The 23337-nt window shown below is 38.5% G+C and overlaps 1 protein-coding gene across 1 annotated transcript in view; it reads right to left on the minus strand.

Moving 5' to 3' along the window:
• The window catches only part of HCN1 (hyperpolarization activated cyclic nucleotide gated potassium channel 1), a 219261-nt gene that overhangs the window by 28273 nt on the left and 167651 nt on the right, over nucleotides 1-23337 (minus strand). The window contains exon 5 of the mRNA XM_054178730.1: nucleotides 19902-20048. Coding sequence (XP_054034705.1) covers nucleotides 19902-20048 — 147 coding nt within the window. The remainder of the gene's footprint in view (nucleotides 1-19901; nucleotides 20049-23337) is intronic.

Here is a 23337-nt window from a genome sequence, read left to right on the forward strand (position 1 = left end):
GGTTGCTTAGCCTGGAGGAGACTCAGGGGTGACCTTATTGCTCTCTACAGCTACCTGAAGGGAGGTTGTAGACAGACGGATGTTGGTCTCTTCTCCCAGGCAGCCAGTACCAGAACAAGAGGACACAGTCTCAGGCTGCACCAGGGGAGGTTTAGGTTGGATGTTAGGAAGAAGTTCTATACAGAGAGAGTGATTGCCCATTGGAATGGGCTGCCTGGGGAGGTGGTGCATTGGAGGTGTTCAGGAGGAGACTTGATGGGGTGCTTGGTGCCATGGGTTAGTTGTTTAGGTGGTGTTGGATTGGTTGATGGGTTGGATGCAATGATCTTGAAGGTCTCTTCCAACCTGGTTGTTTTATTATTATTATTATTATTATTATTATTATTATTATTATTATTATTATTATTATTATTATTAATAATAATAATAAATCTAATGCACAACTTTAACAGTGTGTCTTTTCTTGCCTTTTTTAAAAATTATTTTTAATATGCTACACTCTGCTTTCAAAGGATGGAAAACTGCATCAGTCTTATTTTCCTGGTCATTGAAAGGAAGAAATCACTTTACTGAGATAGTTATTTTTTCTCTTAGAAACAAAGTCATGGAATTCAATATACTGAGGAAGTGATTGAGAGAATTGTAGGAAAAAAGCGGTCTATTTATGGATTTGGGGCTATACGAGGATGTTAAATACATTTAAAACAGGTTTTAAGAAGTCATATTCTGTATGTGTTTGTAATTTACTGTAATTTTTGAATTATTGGTCAACTTTGGCAGAAAGGAGGAATTGCACTGTGTTCCCATATGACAGCAGGCAAACAGAAGGACTAGGATTAATACCACACCAAGGAAATGACTACATCTTTGTCTCACAACTCGTTTAAGGCATATGAGAACGGGATACAATATATTTCACTTCTGGTGCTTTTTCAACAGTTGAAATTGTTCAAATTGCTTTAGCACATTCTGTTTAATCATATATAAATATAATGTATGACTTCAAATTTTTCTTAGAGGCTTTCATGTAAGTAATAATGACTACATACATTTTTATCTTTAAATGGGATTCCCACAATTCTCCATATTAAGATTCCATTTCTTAATTTAAGCACAGGAGGTTTGGTTAAATTTTGCTTACAAACAGAGTAATGCTTGGATACCCTCTCTTATGTCTAGAGATGCATCAAGAAACATGATTTTTTTGTTTCAGGGTTTTGCTATTTTTTCCATTCTGTTAGCATAGCTGGATATCGTGTATATGTGTGTTCTTTGGCTATGCATTTTAAAGACCAAGAATGCCCTGATCTGAGGTAATGTACATGTCTGACCTACAGACAAAGCACAAAACCTGATAAAAACTTAGATCTCTGAGGCAAAGTTCATACAATCTCAGTTGTCTTGAAAACCAGTGGCCACCCTATGTGCTTAAATTTTCTAAGCCCTCAGGATCCCAAGACTTCCAGCATGCCTGATTCAGGCTGCCCAGATGCAGAAAATTTTCCAGCCAGCTGTGAGATACGCTTAGGCAGGCAAAAGGGAGAAATAAATAGGCTTCCTAGCCAAACTATGAATAAAATCCCCTGCTTGGATTCTAGCAGGACTGAGTTACAGCAGGTGTTTTTTTCTGTCTAGCTCTGTTCAACTCACTTTAAGACAAGTCAGCCTTAAAGACAGCATATGGCAGCTAGTATTGCTGTCTCCTAAGAGAAAGCAATCTTTTTAATGCATTTGCATAAAATGGATATAGATTTGACAAATTGTATGTTCTTGCTTCGTTGATTAAATGTTGGCTTTCTGCATACTTTTCCATCATTCCCTACTTGATTAGAATTTTCTGTTCAACTCTTTATATGCATTTTTTATGCTTCAGAATTATTATTGCATTAAATTCAAATGCAGAGAGGGTAATCCTTTTGAGGATATATGGCTCAACCAATAAAAGCACTCTGATGAAGGATATCCATCTTCTCCTCATCCTGTTAATTGATTTAATGGGGCTTAAGGGAGAACAGTTCTGTGCATCTCATGCTTTTCTAGATCTTTCATTATATTTATAAGATTTTTAAAAAGAGTGAAAGACCAAGTGAAATGGGAAGGGAAGGGCAGGGAAGGGAAGGGCAGGGAAGGGAAGTGAAGGGAAGGGCAGGGAAGGGAAGGGCAAGGAAGGGAAGGGAAAGAATACAAAGGAAGAAATACAGGAAGAAAGGAAGGAAGGAAGAAAGGTTATTATTCACGCATCTTTTCATTCACTCAACTGTCCATTGATCCTTTAACTGGGCTATTTTTAAAGAGAATGTCATTTTCATCTTTTCGAACATTATAAAATGTCCTATGCCTCTTAAGTCTGGGTTCCATCTGGGTAAAGGAAAGTAAGTATCAAAGTTAGGTGATACAGGCAATGTTTTAAGACAGTCTGTAATTGTGAGATAGTCCAATTTCAAAGGCCTGAGAATTCCTGATAATTACTTAAAATTTGTGCCATTTAACTAATCCCTACTTCTTGCAGGTTTTCCTTTCTGAGCCATGCCACTCTTAGTAAAGAAATACCCATACTTTGTTACAGAAGGTAACATGGAATTAGTCCTTTACAGTACAGCAGTTACTGTAGAGACTGTCCCCTTTTATTATTTGAATGAATAAACTGAAAATTTCAAATGTATTTAACAATCGCTATTTCAGTTTTCTGCCCTTGAGTAATCAAATATCTTTATTCCCCCACCGTGTGTGCACTTTTGTGTGTTATATTCACTAGTACTACAGTATTTACTAAATAGTATCTTGGGCAGGGGCACTCAAGGCTGAAATCTTGTCCTAGTAAGGCATTTTGAATATTGGCATTGTCCAGTTATGCCAGTGAGACTAGAGATTTAAACACAAGTATTGTCAAATTGTGACCAACAGGTAAATCCTAGGAGATGTAAAATAAACCAAATCCTATTGGCATCCATATCCTACTAGTATCCCCATCAGAAGTTTGCGTTACTACACGTAAGAGTGGTATGAATTAGTCGTCACGTCTGTCGTACAAACGAATGAAGCACACTTTATATTTTTTCTAAAGCGGTATTTGAGAAACAAGAGAACACTGGTCTGCTTGCTTACAGGTGTACTGTTTTTTATCTGGGGAAGGGTTAAATTTCTTTGTAGTAGCTGGTATGGGTTTCTGGTTTGGCTTTGTGCTAAAATCAGTGATGGCAATATAGGGAGGTTTTTGTAACTACCAAGTGGTGCTAGCAAAGGGTCAAGGCCTTTTCTGCTTCTCATTCTACCCCATGAAGGGTAGATGCACAAGAAGCTGTGAGGGGACACAGTGGGAATTGTTGACCCCAATTGACCAAAGGGAGATTCCATACAGTATGATATCATGTTCAGCATATAGAAATAAGGGGACAAGAATGAAGCATGGGAAATTAGAATTAGAAATAGAATTAACCAGGTTGGAAGAGACCTTTGAGAGCATCGAGTCCAACCTATCATCCAACACTATCTAATCAACTAAACCATGGCACCAAGAGCCCCATCTAGTCTCTTCCTAAACACCTCCAGTGATGGTGACTCCACCACCTCCCTGGGCAGCCCATTCCAATGGCCAATCACTCTTTCTATGAAGAACTTCTTCCTAACATCCAGCCTACACCTCCCCTGGCACAGCTTGAGACTGTGTCCTCTTGTTCTGGTGCTGTTTGCCTGGGAGAAGAGACCAACCCCCATCTGGCTACAATCTGCCTTCAGGTAGTTGTAGAGAGCAAGAAGGTCTCCTCTGAGCCTCCTCTTCTCCAGGCTAAGCAACCCCAGCTCCCTCAACCTCTCCTCATAGGGCTTGTGTACCCCAGCCTGTAGCTCTGCATGGGGTTGTTGTGGCCAATGTGTAGAACCCAGCACTTAGATGTGTTAGATCTCATGCCATTGGACTCTGCCCATCTGTGAAGCCTGTCAAGGTCCCTCTGCAGAGCTCTTCTACCCTCTGACAAATCAACACCTGCCCCCAGCTTGGTGTCATCTGCAAATGTGCTGGTGATGGACTCAGTCCCCTTATCTAGATCATCAATAAAGATATAGAACAGGATGGGGCCCAGCACTAATCCCTGGGGCACACCACTATTGCCTGGCTGCCAGCTGGATGTGGCACCATTCACCACCACTCTTTGGGCTCAGCCCTCCAGCCAGTTCCTAACCCAGTGCAGAGTAAAAGTTCAAAGTGATGGCATTTGTCTTTCCAAGTAAATCTTACATGTGATGGAGCCTTGCTTTCCTGGAGATGGCTGAACGTCTGCCCAGCAAGGGAAAGCAGTGAATGAATCCCTTGATTTGCTTTTCTTGCATGAGTGGCTTTTGCTTTACTTATGAAATTGTCTCTATCTCAACCCATGAGCTGTCTCACTTTTCCCCCTCCAGTTCTCTTTAACATTGGAACCAAGTTGGCTGTGTAATGCTTAGTTTCTGGCTGGGTTTAAACCATGAGGACAGATTAGTATCTCTTGTAGCATTGCTTTTCCACTGTCTCTGGAGTTTCCAATCACCTTCCCTGCCTAGTAATCTGATGATTATGGAAACCATAGCAATTCTTGTGCATTTGCACTGAAACTCTGGTGATACCACTTGGTAACACCAATTAATTTGTGGTTAACCTTGTATGAGACCTGTGTGGTGGCTACTGTGTTTTCCTACTATGTTCTTCACCCTTCCCCCCAAAAAAAAACTGCTCAAAAGCTACCTCTGTATTTTCTGAGTTCTGATTGAGGAGTACTTCTTAAATTTACTAAGGGTAGTGATCTTCACCACATTGCTAGAAAAAAAACACCTTTGATAATAGTGCTGCAAATCGTCCTGCTATTCCCAGGATAGCTCTTGATTCACCTGACAGAAAGGAAGAGTAGTTGTGAATAAAAGAAAGAAAAAAAGAAAAAAGGGAAGAGACAGTAGAGTTTCACATAGGTAGCTGGAGTAGCACTGAAATTTGTGTGAATTATTAGGTAAATATACTTTGGTGCTCTGTAGTGTAAAAAGTATGTCACTTAGAATGCAGAACAGCATGTGGTGGCTGAACAATAACAGTTTCTCTTACTGAAGAAAGGGAAGGCCATGAGGATCACAGCACCACAGGATGTTAGGGGTTGGAAGAGAACTCTGGAGATCTTTGAGTCCAACAACCCTGTCAGACCAGGACCACAGAATGTAGCACAGGTCACGCAGGAACACATCTAGATGGGTCTTGAAAGTCTCCAGAGGAGACTACACAACCTCTCTGGGCAGCCTGTTCCAGTGCTCTGTATGACTTAAGAGTGTACTAAGAAAAAAACCCCACAGGTACAGTAAAGAAGTTCTTCATTATGTTGAGGTGGAACTTTCTCTGCTGTAGTTTTGACCCATTGTCCCTTGTCCTATCACAGGGCACAAGTGAGAAGAGGCTGTCCCCCCGCTTCCTGACAACCAGCCCTCAGATATTTATATACATTTATTAGATTCCATCTCAGTCTTCTCCTCTCCAGACTAAAAAGCTCTAGGTCTCTCAGCCTGTTCTCATAAGGCAGTGCTCCAGTCCCTTACTCATCCTTGTAGCCTTCTGTCGGACTCTTTCAAGTAGATCCCTGACCCTCTTGAACTGGGGTGCCCAGAACTGGATGCAATGTCCTAGGTGGGGCCTAATAACTTGTGTATGGAAGCAGGGAAGAAAACAAATCTGTGCTTGAAGCTAGCAGGGAGCTGACTAGGGGCTAAAAAAGTACTGAAGCAAAGAAGCAGGTGGCAGGAAAAAAATAACATGCCTTAGGAGAAATAGAAAGCTATGGCCTGGAGAAAAAAAAAAAGTGTTGACTATTTCTCTTTTTGCACTTATTTGATCAAGATCAGAAACTGGAGCAAAGAATGCTTCACAGAGAGCTTATTCTGATTTCTCTGACAAGTAAGAAATTCCTTCTGCCGTTCCATCCCTCCTTCTTTATATCCTCCTCCCTCCTCTAGTCCCCTGTGTACTGCAATCCAAATGGTCAAAATAATTGAGTCAGCAAGGAGGCAGTTCTCAAGAGAATGCGCTTTATCTGCACGAGGTTTATGGTTTAGCTGACACAGTAACAACAATAACCAGGAAAACAGTTATTTAAAAATTAGTGGTGACTTGTTCACGGAGTTATTTTAAAACTCTCCAAAAGCTCTGGATCAGAAATGCTGTTATCTTCTTAATTGCTGGGTTAGCACTTGTTATTATGAACTGAAAGTCCATCAGTTCAAAGTCTCTCTCTATAAAATTATTAAGTGGCTTAAATTAAATCTTAGTGATACTGGATAAATCCCAGTTAGCTTATCCTGAAATATCCACACAAAACTTATGTTAAGTATTTTTAAGGACATTTCTCTTTGCATATACTTTGCTTTGCAACTGTTCAATGAAAGCCTACTTTGTATTATGATATGAGAGAAGCTCTAACACAAAATCTAAACATTATGACATTATGTATAACCTGTATCCTAAAAGAGGCAAAACCAGGCACTTGTGAACAATGAAAAGATTAATTCACATTTCTCAGACAAATGTGTGACAGAACATGTTTGTGTGTGCTAGAATATTTACAATGTCAGCTATAGATGTACACATCTATATATATAACAGAAGGATATAAAAAGAAAGATAAGGAGGATGTACAATCCCTTTCTAATTCTGCATTGGCCTTCGTCACTGCTTTGCTATGTGAACTGGGACAAGCTAATTATGAGGCTATTTGAATTTGCCTTCTAAACTACCAAAAGGATACTAGAGTGGGATCAGGCACAAGGGCTCAGTGATGTTATACGCTGAGTAGCAACTTGCAATATAAGTGTAAGAGCTCATGACCCACATTCAGGCTGCTGCCCCAGCATGCAAGTATGCAGAAGTAGAAAAATACTGTAAGTGCTGATTCTAGAGCCTACTTTTACAGAAAAACATGTAAGAGTGCAGTATGGAGACCTGGCTCCAGAAGAGGTATTATCAGATGGTAAAAATAAAGAGTAAGTCTCTGGAAATAACAGTAGAGTCATCTAGACAGCTCTGAAGACAGAATTTGCTTGAGAGTGATGCTTTGGCTAATATTGGTAGCTGCAGGGGAAAGAGTTGAATAAATGGCACAGGCAGTGTAAGAAGCAGTAGAAATTCTGAGCAAGTGCACACAGGCATGGTGACAGCAAGACAGCATATCATATAGAGGAAAGAGAAGGCAAGCTGGCAGGAGTAAACTAGTTAAATGGTTTAGTAATGACAGATGGAGTAGAAGTAATGCAACAGACTCTTTAAACTTCCACTGCAAACACAGTAATGGCATGGTATCGGGGTAACAAAGAGTGATATTGCAACTAGAAGCCAAACCACAGACAGGACTTGATAGATCAAGGATGCGTAGGATATCCTCATCACTTGCAAATCCTGAAAATTATAGAGAACTTGGTGAGGAATTGGCTATGTAAGTAATAAAAAGAAACCAGTGAAGATAGCTGCAGCCTTCTGTCATCTCCATTTAGTAGTTGCGCTACACTTGTTCTCTGCATCCAATCACTAAGACCTTAAATAGTTGTGCTTATGACTTTTCTTCAGGATCAGACATGCACTAAAAGCAAGGGGGCTTGATGAGAGCAGTGGACCTGGTAACTGCCATTAGCATCTGTGCATCCATCAGCCAGAAGATAGAGGTGCATAGGCAGCATACAGTTTGCAGCAGTTATATATATTTTCTGCAAAACAATTCCAGTTGATCTGCTTGCCTCATATTTTAAATTTACTTAACCATTAATCGCATTCAAGTACAATTATATTACTCACTTCATGAATTAAATATAGGCTGAGGATTATTTCCATAAGAAAGATATTCCTGTAATTCATTCAGAAAGATTTTGAAACAATCTTAAGGCTATAACTTAATGTCTACTTTTCTGAATAAATTTATCTATATTGATTTTGTATCATAGAAGTGCCTTTAATGTCAGTCAATACAGCTCTTTTTAAGGTCATATATTATAAGCACAGATTGGTGGGAAATAAAATATGTGTTGAGATATACTGTAGTAGTGAGAAACAGAAAGACCACTCTGGAGTACAAAATGCAATATATGTACTTAGTACTATGCAAAGTTATCAACAGAGTATTATACGGTATTCCTCTCACACATACATCTTGGACATGTATGTGTATGTATGTGCCTGAAAATCTTTATATGTTTGCATAGATAGAATATGTCTCTCACACATGGTCACATCTTTATGTGAACAAATGTACATTTACTGCAAAAAAAAAAAAAATTAAAAAAATCTAAGTTTAACTAATTAAAGTGTCCCATTAGAACTACATTTCAAATTAGTTTTAGTTAAATATTCAGAGGTTAGTAAGACTCACGTAATAGTGTGTGCTTGTATAACTGAAATAAAAACCCACAAGTAAAAAGGTGTGAGGAAAGAAGATTCTGCTCCCAGTCCCAATTATGTTCTTTGGAAATGAAATGTCCTAATGTTCTATATTCTGCAAGGACACATGATCTGTATCTATTTTCAGAGAGTATCTTCTCACATGGTGGACTAAAAATAGGCCAGCCATGAACTTTAAATAATGGCTGAGGAAGAGTATTAACCTCTTTCTCACATTCTAAGTTTGTTCCATTGCTGTAAGTATCAATATTATGAAAAATATATCTGGTGTAAGAGAATGACAAAGCTTGTCTACAGATGTCATTGCCTCTTAATTCCTTTCAAGGTCTGTTATATAATAAACAGTCCACATAAAAAATTGACAGCATTTTTCTTCCTTTCAGTAGTGAACTTATTTGTGCCAGATGCTAAAAACCATGAACTATTTCATTTCATTACAAGTGGCACAATGAGTAGCGAGATTTTTGTTCTGGGAACTGGATGTCTGTACTAGCCACTGTATTTGCCAAATATGTTGCAACTCCCATAGCATAATGCTCTCATCAAGCATATTTTTCAAATGGGACTCATTAGTTCTACTCTGTCATGATTTTTTTAATAGACAGACTCATTGCTTCCTGGTTTTCAATTTAGCAAAAAAAAAAAAACAAAATTCCTTGCTACAAAATAATTTTTTTTTTTTAATACATGCAAGTGACATTAATAGAATCACGGAAATAAGTAATTTTTTTTCCAGTTGACAGTTAATTAGTGACTGCAATCCAGGTTAAAATGCTTATTGCAAAGAATCCAGCTTTTCTTTAAAGTAGATCACAGTATCACAGTATCACCAAGGTTGGAAGAGACCTCAAAGATCATCGAGTCCAACCTGTCACCACAGACCTCATGACTAGACCATGGCACCAAGTGCCACGTCCAATCTCCCCTTGAACACCTCCAGGGATGGTGACTCCACCACCTCCCTGGGCAGCACATTCCAATGATGAATGACTCGCTCGGTGAAGAACTTTCTCCTCACCTCGAGCCTAAACTTCCCCTGGTGCAGCCTGAGACTCTGTCCCCTTGTTCTGGTGCTGGTAATAATAATAATAATAATAATAATAATAATAATAATAATAATAATAATAATAATAATATAATCACATAGGCAATTATTTTAGTTACAAAATAATTATGCTTTCTAGCACGGCACTATCTTATCCTTCAGTACTACAGTGAGCAGAGCACAAAAACATGCACAATAAGCAGCTCATAAAACTTGCAACTCTGTCCTTCACAAGGGGCACTTTATTAGTATCCTCTAACTGACCACAGAATTTTTGTGTCACTAACGAGGGAAAAGAAAATTTGACTTATTCAGAAAAAAAGAATTCACAAACAGACTTTATAGAACAAGCTGGGAGACTAAAATCTTCCTAGGTAACTCCTTGCCTGTCAGTGCTGTACTCCTACCAAGGCTAGCTTAGGATCCAGTGCTACCACTGAGCAGGTCTGTGTGAAGGTATCCTGAAAGAGTTGGAGATAATAGGCAAAAAATTTGCCTTAAACTTAGCCCAGGAACTACCATGAAGGGGGGTTGTAGTGAGGCAGAAGTTGGTCTCTTCTCCCAGGCAACCAGTACCAGAGCAAGAGGACACAGTCTCAGGCTGCATCAGGGGAGGTTTAGGCTGGAGGTTAGGAGGAAGTTTTACACAGAGAGTGATTGCCCATTGGAATGGGCTGCCCAAGGAGGTGGTGGGGTCGCCGTTGCTGGGGGTGTTCAGGGTGAGGCTTGGTTCCATGGTTTAGTTGATTAGGTGGTGTTGGATGATAGGTTGGATGCGATGATCTTGAAGGTCTCTTCCAACCTGGTCTATTCTATTCTATTCTATTCTATTCTATTCTATTCTATTCTATTCTATTCTATTCTATTCTATTCTATTAACAGTGCCAGACTTGACATTTTTCATTAGCTTTTAAATCCACTCAATCTCTAACAATCTTGATACGACAGTAGTCATCCCAAGTGGAGGAAGACTCTTGGTAATCACTAAAAATATCAGGCACCAAGTTTCTTCAGTGTTAGACAGTTATCTTTAAAGTAAACTATTCCCTTTATAAGTAATATCAAGAATTATTTGGATTTTTTTTGCAATTCTCGTTTCCATTAATCTCTTATATGATGACACTTAATCAAAAAAGATTACACTTGCCAAAGATTATATTGGTGCTGAGGAGGAAACCTGTGATTTCTTCAGAAAAAAATAATATCATTATTTCACTTTTGGCTTGCCTGTGAGACAATATTTTAGAAAATATTGTAAATATTTGCTTATTGTGTTTGGCAGATAACAGCATAGTTCAAAACTACAAAAAAAGACAAGACTTTTGTGCAGATTTAAAAATAATGTGCAAATTTTTTTTTGTTCCACTGGCACTGGGAAAAAGAGGCCAAAAAAAAATTATCTAGTATTACCTTGATATGCAGAATTTAACTTGGCTATCTCCCACAGCTTAAACAAGATTTACCTTCTTACATCACCAGTGTGTGAAGCAGAAATTGAGTTTGCAAATGTGCATTCAGAACAGATTTTTGTCCTGTTGTTTGTTTTTTTTCTCTCCTTGTCTTTGCTTTTGAGATCACATGCCTTTAAAAGGCAGCTCCAAATTTATGCATGGGAAATGTTGTGTACCCTTCCATATACTGTTACTACCATAATCATAATGTGCAGCTGAGTGCCTAAAAATAGACACATTCATTTGCTTCTGCATCAGACAGTTCACAGCATATTTATCTTCTCCTGCTGGTGGTGAGTCACAACTGTAATCTTTACTGGTGGTGACTTTCATGGACACCAGCTGTAATGGGTTGGGGCAACGCCCCCCCCCCCATTTGAGTGCTCCCTTAACACAGAAACTTCTACACTACATCAGCACCTCAAGACTTCAAAAGAATTTAGCCTGCTTCTGCATCTAGAATTTAAATTACACAGTGAAAACTGAAAGAAAAGACGTTCCCTCTCCATGGATGAGATGTACATGGGATGTGGGCTTGTCCATACAATACATCCATGTCCTGTCTGCATCAATTTTACTACTGGGATTAGGGCTCCATCCTGCCCTCTGTTTTTCTCATTTCCCCTTCTCAAGTTCTCCTGCCATGACTTTTTACTGCAGAGGCTCCTGAGGGGAAAATGGAGAACCCTGCATAGTACCAGAGTGCTCTCCTGTAGTGAGATCCGGCATCTCCTTGTTCTGAATTAAAATGGTTCGTGTAGTTTCCAGCCCTGTGTCAAGAATTTTCATTTATTTATTCTTCATGTATCTGCAATTCCATGTATGTATAAAGGGTTCAAAAGAACATGTGCTGGCTCCTATTTTAACAGACTCAAAGCCATAGTTCAGGGATTAGGGTGAAAACTCATTTGGTTTTAGCTAAATAAATAAAAAACTTTAAAATCCTACTGGAAAGGATACTACTTAAGCAAAAGCAAGCACAGTGTTAAAAGCATAAGGAGGAGCATAAGCATAAGGAGGACAAACTCAGAAATTATCCAAATACCTTGTTATTTTTATCTCCTACAAATAAGCAATGCCATCTATAATTGCAACAGCATGTTCAGATCAAATAGGAATGAACATGCTGTGATAAGCATTGTCTAATACATGGCAACCTTCCTCAGCTTTTATCAGAAACTGCTCACATGAAAAACCAAAAGTGCTTGACCCTTTCCATTCGCTGCCCCTAGCACTGCCTGGGTATTAGCCAGCTGAACAACTCTTCAGTCCATTTAAAATGGAGAGATGGCAAACACTTGGAAGCATGAACTCCTATTGAACAAGGCAACAGTGCAAAACTCTTCTCTGCAGGACAACACCCCTGTTGCTTCAGCTGCTGTTCTCTCAATGCACTGGACCTGGTGCCCAGGAACAGAAACAGACTGCATTTACTCTTTTGTAATTGGTGTTTACATCTCTCACAACATTTAGTTTGCATCTAAACAGTCTGATACTTCTGTCAAACAACTTATCTTTCTATGAAAGACAACCACTACACTAAGATTTGGGGATTTGATTTAGATTGGTATATTTGAAAAGCTCAAGAAAGAACTTTTATTGCTATCTATGTTATTGGAAGCAGCTAGATAATGGACTTGTCAAAGTATATGTCTCATTTCAGGATGGATTTACTAACAAAGCATGTCAAACACAGACGTTTCTTAGCTATGTGCAACAGCAATGGAAGTGGTGACAATTCAAAAGCCATGTCCCAGCTGTAGCATGCAGACTCGTGTACATGCATACATTAACATACACGCTCCCCAGAGTTGAGGAATTCAAACTACATTGTCGTAGATCCCCGAGTACAAACATGGTTTGTTACCATGTCACATCTGCTGAGGCAAAGCATCTTAAAACACAGTAATCCAATCACCTGGTGATTGCTTACTCACTTCCAACATTAAAATGGCTCTTTTGTTTCTAGTTTTAATTTTACAAACTTAATTATAGTCCTTCCTAAGAGTTTTCCAGGACTTTGCTTAAGCCCTGTATACTCAGATATATCATTTAGGCATACTTTACACAGATCTTTGAAAAATACTCTTAATTTTTTTCCCCCCAGCATTTCTCAAGTAACTATTGCTGTGCTATATCAGCACTTATTTTGCAAGACTGACATGCTGCATAATGAATGAGTTTAGTACTCTAGAGCATGAACTACAGTTAAGTTCTAGCTGTATCTGAGAAAAAGCCATTCAAGCACTAGAAAAAGAGGTATTCACTCTCTCCACATAGTTATATAAAGAGAAAATTAAATGATTTCTAGAATGCTTACATCTATGTATCTGATGCATATAAAAAAAAAATCAAAAAGTACAGTGGACTATAATGAAAGCATCACCTCTCTGTCTTTATGTGCTAAATTTATGGACCTAAGCTGTTACAGAGGCAAAATATTTGCAAACGCAAATAATTTTATAATGATTCTGTTATGTTGTTGTTTTTTATTAATCCCATTTGATTTTCTACAATTAAAATGGATTGAAGCATACTGTGGTCTAATTGCATCACATTTTGGACTCATACTATTGACTTTGGAGATGTCTCATATTTTGTGCATGGGATTACTTATACACTCTAAATGAGAACATAATGTTTTGTGATTTCTAAACTTAAATATTAATTAGATAGAAGTAGAGATACAACAAAAGGAAGTAAGTTTTAATGGGGAAAAGTAGAAGGGTAACAACTGAGGAAAAAAATAGTCAAGTTACCAACTGGGATTTCCAAAACTGATTTTGAAAGATCAAATGCTTCCTCTAAGTAGACTCAATTTGTCTACATGTACCAAATCACTCTAGTCTAAATCTTGTTTTCACTTAAGACAGAATTACTACTGTTTATTATAAATTCAGTAATGGAAGCATTCCATTAGTTTTTTATGAGCGTACCTTCTTTACAAGAACTGCCATAAAACACCACCCTCGATGTAACACTAAGCACCACGCAGCATCTTTTTCAGAATCTTACACCTGACCCATCAGGCTGTCACAGGTTACCATAATATACTTACATTCACTGTTCTTATGGAAATGAAGACCAAGAACTTCACACAGTTCTGCTCAGTTTCAGAAGCAGCACTGTATAAAGATGAAAAAGCTGGCTAAAAAGAAACTAGAAGCAGTTTCTTAGGGGTTGGTTAGAAATTACTGATGAAGAGCAATGTTAAGGGATACACCTAGACAAATGCAATGTATCTACTACCCTTTAGGATAGTTATACAGTTATAAATACAAAAGAAAAAAAGCAACCCAGTTTAATTTTGGTGGGCAGTGATTTAAAAAACAGATTAACATTAGGAATTATTAGGAAGGAAATTATTCATATTGCTATAACATCAGCATGCTGACTCTGTTTTCTGTTGCTCTCATCTATAAAAGGCTACAGAAGAGGAAAATATTCCGAGACTGGCAAGAATGATGATCATGGGAGTGGCTTACGCACAAGAAGCAATCAAGTGGGATAGGTCTCCTTATCTCCAGAAACTACAGTTTAAAAATGTTATCACAGAAGTCTAAAAATCATAACTGGGATGCAAAGGGTGGGTAGGATTTGACTACTATCCCTTTTGCTACAAGACTTAATGGCTGTCAGAACCAAAATCCAGAAGAATCTGGATTTAACCCCAAAACACGGAGGTAGTTTCTCATGCATCAGAGTACAGGTCTGTGTTTCGTGCCAAGGGATGCTGTGGTCACACTGTGTGGATTCAAGAGGAGTGCAAATAAGTAATTGGAAGAGATACGTATTAAGGATTACTCAGAAGACAAATCACATCAGACTCAGAGAATGCCCTGAACTGAAAATACTGGGAGTCTAGGAGACTCATTAAGGGAAATGCCACACTTGCCCTGTCCTCAATCTTGTATAGACATCCACCTACAGTCACAGCTGTGTCAAAAAGGATATATTTCCTTTAATTATAAAGTATATGGCAATATTAATAAAAATATTAATAACCTTTATTAATATGAAAATTGCCAAAATGTATCAAAAGGTTCCATGTACAGTTAGAATATATTTACAATAAGAGTGTGCAGTATTTGGGCAGCTATAACAATTTAACCATTTTATGCAAACAGGGAGGAATATAACAGAAAGAGAACACCCTGGGAGCAAAATGGTGCTCTACCACAGTGGGGGGAGACTTGACAAGAACTATTACGCCAAAGAGGCAGTTAATTAATTACTCACAGCTGGCTGTACCCAGGAAGAGAGTGCTGCTGCTGTGTATTAGAGGCTCTGGAGCACTCTCATGTGCCAGGCATGGCAGGTGCCGGCAGAAATGCCATGCAGTCTTTGATGGCTGGTCCGGCTTCAGCAGACGTTAGGCTGTTAATGACGCTATCATGATGGGTGCTTGCTTTGTCTTGGGTGTTTTGAGGTATGGCAAAATCCTGCTTGCAAGGGGAAGCAGGCTTGGCTCTGACTCCTAAGGTCATGGGTTCTCTTGTAGCTTGTGGTGTGTATGCTCATGGCTTTATCCCAGGCACTGTACTGGGCAACTTGAGGCTATGCAATTCCAGGCAGTTTTAAGCCAAAGTCCAAGCAGATTCAAGCACGCAACGCTTCATCAAGGCTAAGCAAGGCTTGAGCAAGGCAAAAGCAAGGCACAGGCAACTAGAAATCAGCCTGTATATAGATCTTGCCCAAGACTGAGTGGACCAACAGGGCACTGAGCCAGTACATAGTTACCCAATGCGAAGGGTTCTGCCAGGCTGTGGCCAGAACACATACCCTTACCATAGATACAGGGCTGTTTACCAGACATGCATGGCCTATCCCCTTTGTACCTTTTCCCATGTTACCATGGCTTTCTGCAGGAAGGAGAAAGGAGAGGGAGACCATGTCTAGACACCTTAGTGTCTGTCTGGGTTTGTGCTGGGGGCGTTTGGCCCTACCATGACAAACTGGTGAGGCTGATGACTTAGAGAAATGTTAGAGTTCAACTGCTTCGACATTTCTCACACTCTGTACTTACATGAAACTCCTTTTTTAAATTAAAACATTCGAAATTCAGGTGCTCTTTGCAGTAGAAGTCTTTTATCTGTGTTAGATTTATTTTTTTCTTGTTGTCTGCAACATCTCCATTTTGTGTCATGACAATTATAAAGACTCCCTTTTGGACTAGAGCCTTCTAATGTCAAATGATATTCAAATATGTAGGTGACAAAAATTCCATATGAAAAACGTGAACTTTAGAAAATTCTCCAATCAAAAAAAAACCAAAACAAAACACCAAAACCAGAAATTATATATATAAGAAAAACCCAATAGTTACCATTGCTAATTTCTATCACCAGAAATGGGGGAGTGAAAATGCTACTAAAGTCAGCAGAATTTGTTTCACATGTCATCTGCTGTTTGAAGATGTATCCTATTTTCTAAGCTAGTCAGCTAGGTTTTATTAAGTGTCTGCAAGTGTGGAGGGATGATATGTGCAGAGAGTGCCTGATGATTATCTCAGACTTGTTACAGAACTGGTATGGAGATACAGATAGGTTTGACGAATCCAACCCTGCATGGCCTGGAAGAAGCAATTTAAAATCTTCCATCTCTATCAAAAGTACAGCTGCTAGGAAATCTCCTGACTATCTGATTCTCAGAAACTCTAGACAGTTATTATCAGGTAGGTTTAACTGTGAAAAAGGGGACATGCTTTCCATGAAAAGTAAAATTCTGGAATTTAATGAAAAGAAACCCTTAATCCCGTACTTTCATCAGACAGAACCTCTCTTTATGAGCAAGTATTACACTACACATGGCAATGAATGGTTAATTCAGTTTGAGTATCTAAAGTTGAGGATACCCAATTACCTACATTAATACAGGACTATAGGACTAACAAACCCAATTTGGGTAACTAAAAACTAGGGCAAAGAACAGGTTTTTTAAGTTCCATTTTCTACTTGTGCAAGAATACTCTTGATCAATGCAGGTCAGCTACCTGTTGTTTTACTCATCTACGAAGCACCTAGAGAGTTTGCAAAATTAAAAAATGTTCAGGATTCTTTTCTTTCCTGGTTTGGGTTTTTTTTTTTTGTTTATGAAGCCTTAGTTAATTCCTAACATGACTACTTCTGTTATCCAACAAAGTCACTTACATATATGTATGAAACCTTTTCTTAACTTTTCATTATTTTAATCATGCAATCTACTATGAATGTTCCACACATAATTTTCAGAAGCTCAGTACAATGAACGTCCATGCTTTCTTACAACACAAAACTAAAACAAAACCAAAACAGCTCACCTTTATAATAATGTAATACAGCTTTATTAGTAGCATTTACTATGTAAGAAATAATTTGATTCCAGATTTCTCCTGCTAGTCCTATGTCCCTCAGTTATTTTTAATGGTTGAATGTATATTCACAGTTACGTCATGCATAATTACTTTTCTGGTAAGAAAGAAGAGCCAAAAATTAAAATCATGGAGCAAAGAAAGGTCATTTCTCCAGGAAAGAGCCTAGCTGTGGAAAATTTCAGCCTATACAGTAAACTTGAATTGCTGAGAACAAGAACTGAAAACACTGCAAATTTCTTTGTAATATTTCATGATACTTAGGCTATAATTATACAGTAGTTTGTGTGGTTTCTTTTGTTCTGCTTAGTGTAAGACAGGAAATAAAGGTTTCAGTAAAATGTCTTCATCAGAAGCTACTTTCATCAAGCTAAGTATGCGCTGTGGAGACTGAATATTTAATTCCTACCCTGTGCTAAACTCCAAGTATAATGAAATGTTAGATTCATTACAAACTTAAGAATGCAGTAGATATTTATTCTTGAGTGATACTGCTAGGGTATCTGTGCTATCAGCTGGACGATACAGCCTTGTGCATTCATTTGCATGTAAGGTGGTATGGCCCCAGAACTTTGTTCTGCCTTTAAAAAGCTCTAACGTATTATCTGTTTGTAAAATCAAAAAGCCACTACCTGCACTACCAAATGGCACATATTGAAGTGGTAGATAGAACAGTGGTGTTTTTTCCAGACACAGTGCATGAGCTGCCACTCTCATAGGGTAGTTTCGTTGGGAAACCTGTTCTGGCATTACCACTGGCCAGTTCTTCCTTTTTACTTTTTGATCTTTTTCTAGAACTACTGCCACCAAAACAGTGTGCAACCTAATTGTAGCTGAGTAAATACATTTTTCTTATATTACACAGAGAACAAAGAAGACATGCTAAGTACAGCATGATCATAGCAAAACCAGAAGCAACTTCTGTGGAATTATTTTCTTGCTCAGTGTTTCTAGGGGCTCATTAATTTTTGAAAATTTCCATGCTTGATCTCTCCTGCTAAGTGCTTTTTTGCTTTTTATGCTTGACCAAATTTGCCTCGTCGCTCCCAAGTAATAAGTAAAAAGAAAGGGAAGGAGACAGGATTATGGAATGGAGGCAGAGAGGTAGGAAAGGAGGAAAAGGTAGGAAAAGATTTTGCAATGGAAGGGTATTAGACTTCATTTATGTATAGATGTTTTCTTAAAGCAGAAATAGATTAATTGCTTGATGTCAGTGAGTGACATGTCTCTACATGCTTCTGTTAACAAAACAAAAGCCTTTTACTGGCTAAGATTCACGTTTGACTACCACTGTACCCTAGAGGTAATTTCCACACTTTTCCTGTCCTACATGGTAGATTTTTATTGTCATTCTCCTCTTGACATTTCAAAAGCTACCAAGGGGAGCCACAGGGCGAACTGGTAGAGGCAGCGCAGGAATCAGAGCTCTCCTCCACCTGTCCTCCCAAACACTTTGAAATTTACAAAGGATTCGGGCTATATCCCTGTCAGGGAACTAAACAGGCCCAGGACCTGGAACTCAGTAATCTGCACGGTAAAATTGTTAGAACTAACATGGTCTGGCCATCGATTTTCACTTGAACCATCTAGGAATGACCCAGCAAATTTGGGCAGCGTTCATCATTCCCAGTTGGCACTTTGCAAGAAAGCAGGCCATCAACAGACTTTCATAAAAGAGACGTGGTGATACTGCCAGCTGTCCTCAAAGTCCATGAACAGTCACAACATTGTTTCTGATAACTATTTAAAATATGGAATTTGATTCATTTTGACAATGGAATGTGTGACATTTTCCTGTCATAACAAAGAGCAGGAGTCAATGGTACAGATAAACCTAGATCCATGATTTTCTTATGGCACAAAACCTATAAAGAAAAGGCAACCTTCAGATATCTTTCTAAAAGTACACATCATCCTGTGCACTTCTGGGACAGATAGATAGATTAGATAGGTAGATTAGATACATACATACACTGACAGACAGATAAATATATACACAACCCCCACATATACTCAAAACCATTCCTCACGTGATAGAGGACACTAAAAGGCATTACTTGGTATTGCTGAAAATTACATCATGGATCAGAACTTCACTTTCCCCTTTTCTTTGTTCTCTTTTCCCTTTTTATGCTTTCTTCCCCCTTATTTTTTTCAACTTCATTCTTCTCATTTGTTTTTTTCCCCCTCTCTTTTCAGTAGAGGATATCAGCCAACTGGTCAGGCACAAGCATTACTCAACAGAAGACAGATTTATATCCCCTTGAAGCAGCTACCTCTATTACAGCACGATGAATGATGCCTTCCTCCCACACAAGCACCTTGACAAAGAAAATTCTAATTGCTTCCACATGTGAAGTAACATAACATTACAAAAAAAATACAAAATTGGAATAAAAAAAAAAAAGAGTTTTACAGGGATCTTTAGGTAGCTTATATAAAACTAAAGCTTCCTTATTTCAAGTAATGACCATTTTAACCAGGGATGCAGCTTCACAGCAGGAAACAATGCAGACCTCCCTTCAGTAGTAGCTTTCAGTAGGTTCATCTACACAGATGCATGATTACTAAATGGGAAAAGAAAAAAAACCAAAAAACAAGGAACAACAAAACATACCCAATTTTTCTCTATCATGAAGAACAAGTAAAATACTTGAATCTTACCTCCCTGAGAGGATCATTGAGCTCATTCAAGATGTTTTCTTCATCAAAAATCTTGCCTTGGTAGCGGTGCTCATAGTAATCATGGATCTTCTGGCGCATTTCAGCAGGTAGCTTGTGGAACGACATGTATTGTTCTACTTGTTTGTACTGTCAGGACAATAAAAGGAAGAATGAGAAACTCTCCCTCACATTTTGCTATCTAAAGGCACCAACAAACTGAAAATTCATTCATGTATCCACTTAAGCTTTACCTATTTTATAAAGATAACAATTCATATGTTAGAGAAGCCTTACTCAAATAATAGTTAATTTAGTATTACTCACATGACAGCATAGCTATAAATTACAGAAACAGCCTTTAGTGGCTATATTAATAGTCACATATATATATAAATTTGAGAAGCCAAACCCTCACAGTCATGTATTGCCAGCTACACAGGCATTGTGGAAGTACGTGAACACCATTTTCTAGCTAATTCCATGCAGCAAACAGGGAAACTGCACACACTGTGTATCTACATCTCTAGTGCTGCATTCAAGAGTTTAAAGCGTGACATTTCAGAAAGTTGTCACACAACATATGAATGTATATCACAGTATCACAGTATCACAGTATAACTAGGGTTGGAAGAGACCCCAAGGATCATCGAGTCCAACCTGTCTCCACAGACCTCATGACTAGACCATGGCACCAAGTGCCACGTCCAATCTCCTCTTGAACACCTCCAGGGATGGTGACTCCACCACCTCCCTGGGGAGTCCATTCCAATGACAAATGACTCGCTCAGTGAAGAACTTTCTCCTCACTTCGAGTCTAAACCTCCCCTGGCGCAGCTTGAGACTGTGTCCCCTTGTTCTGGTGCTGGTTGCCTGGGAGAAGAGACCAACCCCTTCCTGGCTACAACCACCCTTCAGGTAGTTGTAGAGGGCAATGAGGTCTCCCCTGAGCCTTCTCTTCTCCAGGCTAAACAATCCCAGCTCCCTCAGCCTCTCCTCATAGGGCTTGTGCTCAAGGCCTCTCACCAGCCTTGTTGCCCTTCTCTGGACACGTTCAAGTGTCTCAATGTCCTTCTTAAACTGAGGGGCCCAGAACTGGACACTGCTAATAAAGTGACTGAAGAACAAAGATAAAATGAAGTAGGAAGCATTCCTTTCAAGTAAACTGGAAAAACAGGCATGCATGGCATCAGGAAATAGAAAGTAGGGGAACAGATTGATGTGAGAACCCAGGAGACTAGGATGACCTCACTTTATTTACCTTGCCCATTCGGTTTCATTGTTTCTACTGGATCCATGGCCTGTCTTCTGCTTTGTTTGCTTCCTTTCTTCAGCAGACTTTTTGGATAGTTTAATTTTCATGAAAGTCCTGAACTAAGATACTCAGATTTGCACTGTACTAATTGCACAATACACCTGAGAATCACAGAATGGGGAAGCTGTTTAAAATACAAATGGACAAGTACTTCCTGACCTCTTGAGACTTTTTCTCAGTTGAAGAGGCTAAAGTATGGAGACACACAAGGCTAAAACTCCTCTAGGCTCATAGGTAAGTTAAAACTTGGCAGAAACAAGGTTTACTTCCATAAAGTCTTAAAACTCTTGATTAGGCAATCTAACTATTTTGTATGAAAAAGTCAGTGAAGTTTTAACAAGGATCATCATCTCTGTGGAATAATTAAATGAATTTACCATATGCATGCACTCTGTGAACTGCAGCACATATCCTGTATAATTGAAGGCTTCCCCATACTAAAGGACTGCAATTAGATTTTGCTTTGCAAAGTGGCAATAGATTACATGAGGCCACATGTACAACACACATTCCACAAATGACAGGAAAGTAATTTTGCATGGGACTATTTAACAATGTATGATTAATATGTAACTCTGATTTAACCTCCATAAAGCTATTTTGCACCTCTGATGCACAAAATTTTCACCCCCATCCTTTAGAAGTGAGATTTACATTTTCATGCTCATCATTGGTTTTCTGTTCTGATATGGAGAAATGTATCAATACATTGTTCTGGGTCATGCTTTAGCATAAGGCAGGTATTGCTTCTAAAATTACTCTACTAATCAGTTACAGAGAACCTCAGCAGAGATTTATTTATATCTCACCAAGATGGCCACAGTTCCAGCTGCTGTTCAGTGTTCCAGCTTTTCTGAAGCAAAGCCCACGGAGAAGATGCTGCACTGTCCAATGTCCCCTTCATGTTTATGCCCAGCTATCCTCATGCAAGGATATATAACTTGTGTCATGTATTGTAGCACACATGGATGGGGAAAGGACTTTACTATGCTCCTCAGTACAGTGCGCTGCACCCCTTACCCAATCTTATTTGCATCAAATGTGCTCGAGCAATGCTAATAAAGAATAATCCTTACTAACAAAAACCAAATCAAATCGAACCAAAAATTGCATTAATTGAGATGTATAATGCAAGAGAGCTGCAAAGGACTTTTCTACTACAATGACCTTGAAGAAGAGAACATCGATGTTAAATGCAATTTGCTTTGCCAGCGTTTTACACTGCTCCCTTTCATTAGCGCTGTTATTTGAACAGGTGCTTTCTCCCACACAGCCGAGTTCTTTATGAGGGATTATGCTTACACATGAGAATTTTAGGGAAACAGAAAAAAATGCTAGTGCTTATCATTGGTATGTTTCTAAATGTTTCCAAATTAATAACACACAAAATAATGGGGACAGCTGCATATTAACAACATTTTATTTTGGAAGTCTACAACAAGGTAGAACATCTAACCATGTAAAATATCATCAATGTCTCTTTCATAGTCAAAACATCTGACCCTTTCAATGTACAGCATGATATCACTATCAGTCTGCAACAAATTTTTTCCTGATCTTTCTAGGTACGATTTTCACTCATATTCTGTATCATTCATGCTGCAACTACTCCCTTCTTAACATTCCACCATAGCATTCATGTGAAGTGCTGTCTCAGTAATGTTATTCTTTTCTTCAGCAACTGCTGTCCTTCACTGACTCAGTCCAAGTAATGACTAATTTTTTATTTCTCAGAAAAGCAAGTTCCTTTTTTCAGGCTGCTATATTTTATTGGCAAAATTCAGGGTTTCCTAGATTAGCTGCCACTGTGGTATGTCATATGCCAGCTGCAAAAACCTACGCTAAAATGAAGACACAAACAGAGCAAAATGGATATGCTCTAGTTCATTTTATATTAAAAAAAAATACTAATTTGTCCAAGCTAATTTTGAATAGTAGTTTTTTCTCTGGATGCCATAGATATCAATAATGGTTATAAGTTCAGATACTTTTCACTTTTAAATAATTATACTTTCTTTCTTTGTTTCTTTTTTTTTTTTAACTCATTAAAAAAAAGGCAAATAATTTAAAGATAATAGAATTACTTTATGGGGAAATTACATGTCAAAAAGGTTTAAAAATTCT

The sequence above is a fragment of the Dryobates pubescens genome, chromosome Z (genome assembly GCF_014839835.1).
Source record: "Dryobates pubescens isolate bDryPub1 chromosome Z, bDryPub1.pri, whole genome shotgun sequence".
In the NCBI taxonomy this organism is placed as follows: Eukaryota; Metazoa; Chordata; class Aves; order Piciformes; family Picidae; genus Dryobates; species Dryobates pubescens.